Source organism: Otolemur garnettii, unplaced genomic scaffold (assembly GCF_000181295.1).
Source record: "Otolemur garnettii isolate 467f Iridium unplaced genomic scaffold, OtoGar3 scaffold00005, whole genome shotgun sequence".
Classification (NCBI taxonomy): domain Eukaryota; kingdom Metazoa; phylum Chordata; class Mammalia; order Primates; family Galagidae; genus Otolemur; species Otolemur garnettii.
The window spans coordinates 1037669-1038600 of record NW_003852400.1 but is presented as its reverse complement, the minus strand read 5'-3'; the positions used below and the strand labels follow the sequence as shown (position 1 = coordinate 1038600).

General features: G+C 31.0%; 1 protein-coding gene across 1 annotated transcript in view; it reads left to right on the top strand.

Annotated features, from left to right (window-relative positions):
• The window catches only part of DLD (dihydrolipoamide dehydrogenase), a 30429-nt gene that overhangs the window by 8237 nt on the left and 21260 nt on the right, over positions 1 to 932 (top strand). Inside the window, 1 exon segment of the mRNA XM_012812075.2 lies at positions 537 to 616. Coding sequence (XP_012667529.1) covers positions 537 to 616 — 80 coding nt within the window.

Genomic DNA, 932 nt, shown 5'->3' with positions numbered 1-932 from the left:
TTTTTTCATGATACTTCAGAAGGTAATGACCTGAAAGAGGTAATTTGTCTTAAATTTATTTGATGTACAAAGACATTATATAAAATTATATTATTTAATTCTAATATCAGTCATGGAAGGCAGTGTTATCATTCCTATATTATAAAAAGGTTAAGGTGCTTGGGAAAGATCACAAAAGACAAATGGCAATGCTGAGATTTGAAGTCTGGTCTGTCAGATTCCAAAGCTGTCGGTTATCATAAATAAAATTATAGAATTTAGCAAAGTTGGTAAGTACAAGGTTAATGCAGAACTCAGTTGTATTTACATATGTCATGGTGAATAGGAAATAATAGAAAATGAAATTTTAAAGTTTGTGCCGTTTTCAGTAATATCAAAGAACATCAATCAAGTACCTATGCATGAAAAATTACTGTGTAGAAATGCTGGTTATTTGTGCTATCTTGAAAGTTTAAATATTACTTGCTTTTCTAACGAGCTGTTTTTGGTAAATTTTAAGCAATTTACTATTTTAAATCTATGTGTTTTTATTGTAGTTGATGCTGACGTAACAGTTATAGGTTCTGGTCCTGGAGGGTATGTTGCTGCTATTAAAGCTGCCCAGTTAGGCTTCAAGGTAAGGTTTTAACTTCAGGTAGGTGTCAGTTCATTTTTGTTTGGGAAGGGTTGATTATGTTGACAAAATACTTTGCAGGTGAAAACCTGGTAAATTTTTTTTTAACTCTAACTTATTGGCAAGCCTGAGATAATGAGATTGGGTTGATTTGGTTATAGTATTTTCATGGATTGGGAAATGAAGTGCATTATTTTTCTCCTTCTCCCAAAACTTTTTATTTGGGCTTCTAATCACCGTTTGGGAGGTATAGTGATAGAACTAAAAGCATATATTTAGTAATGTTAAACAAACAAAATATCTTTGAGAATAAATTATA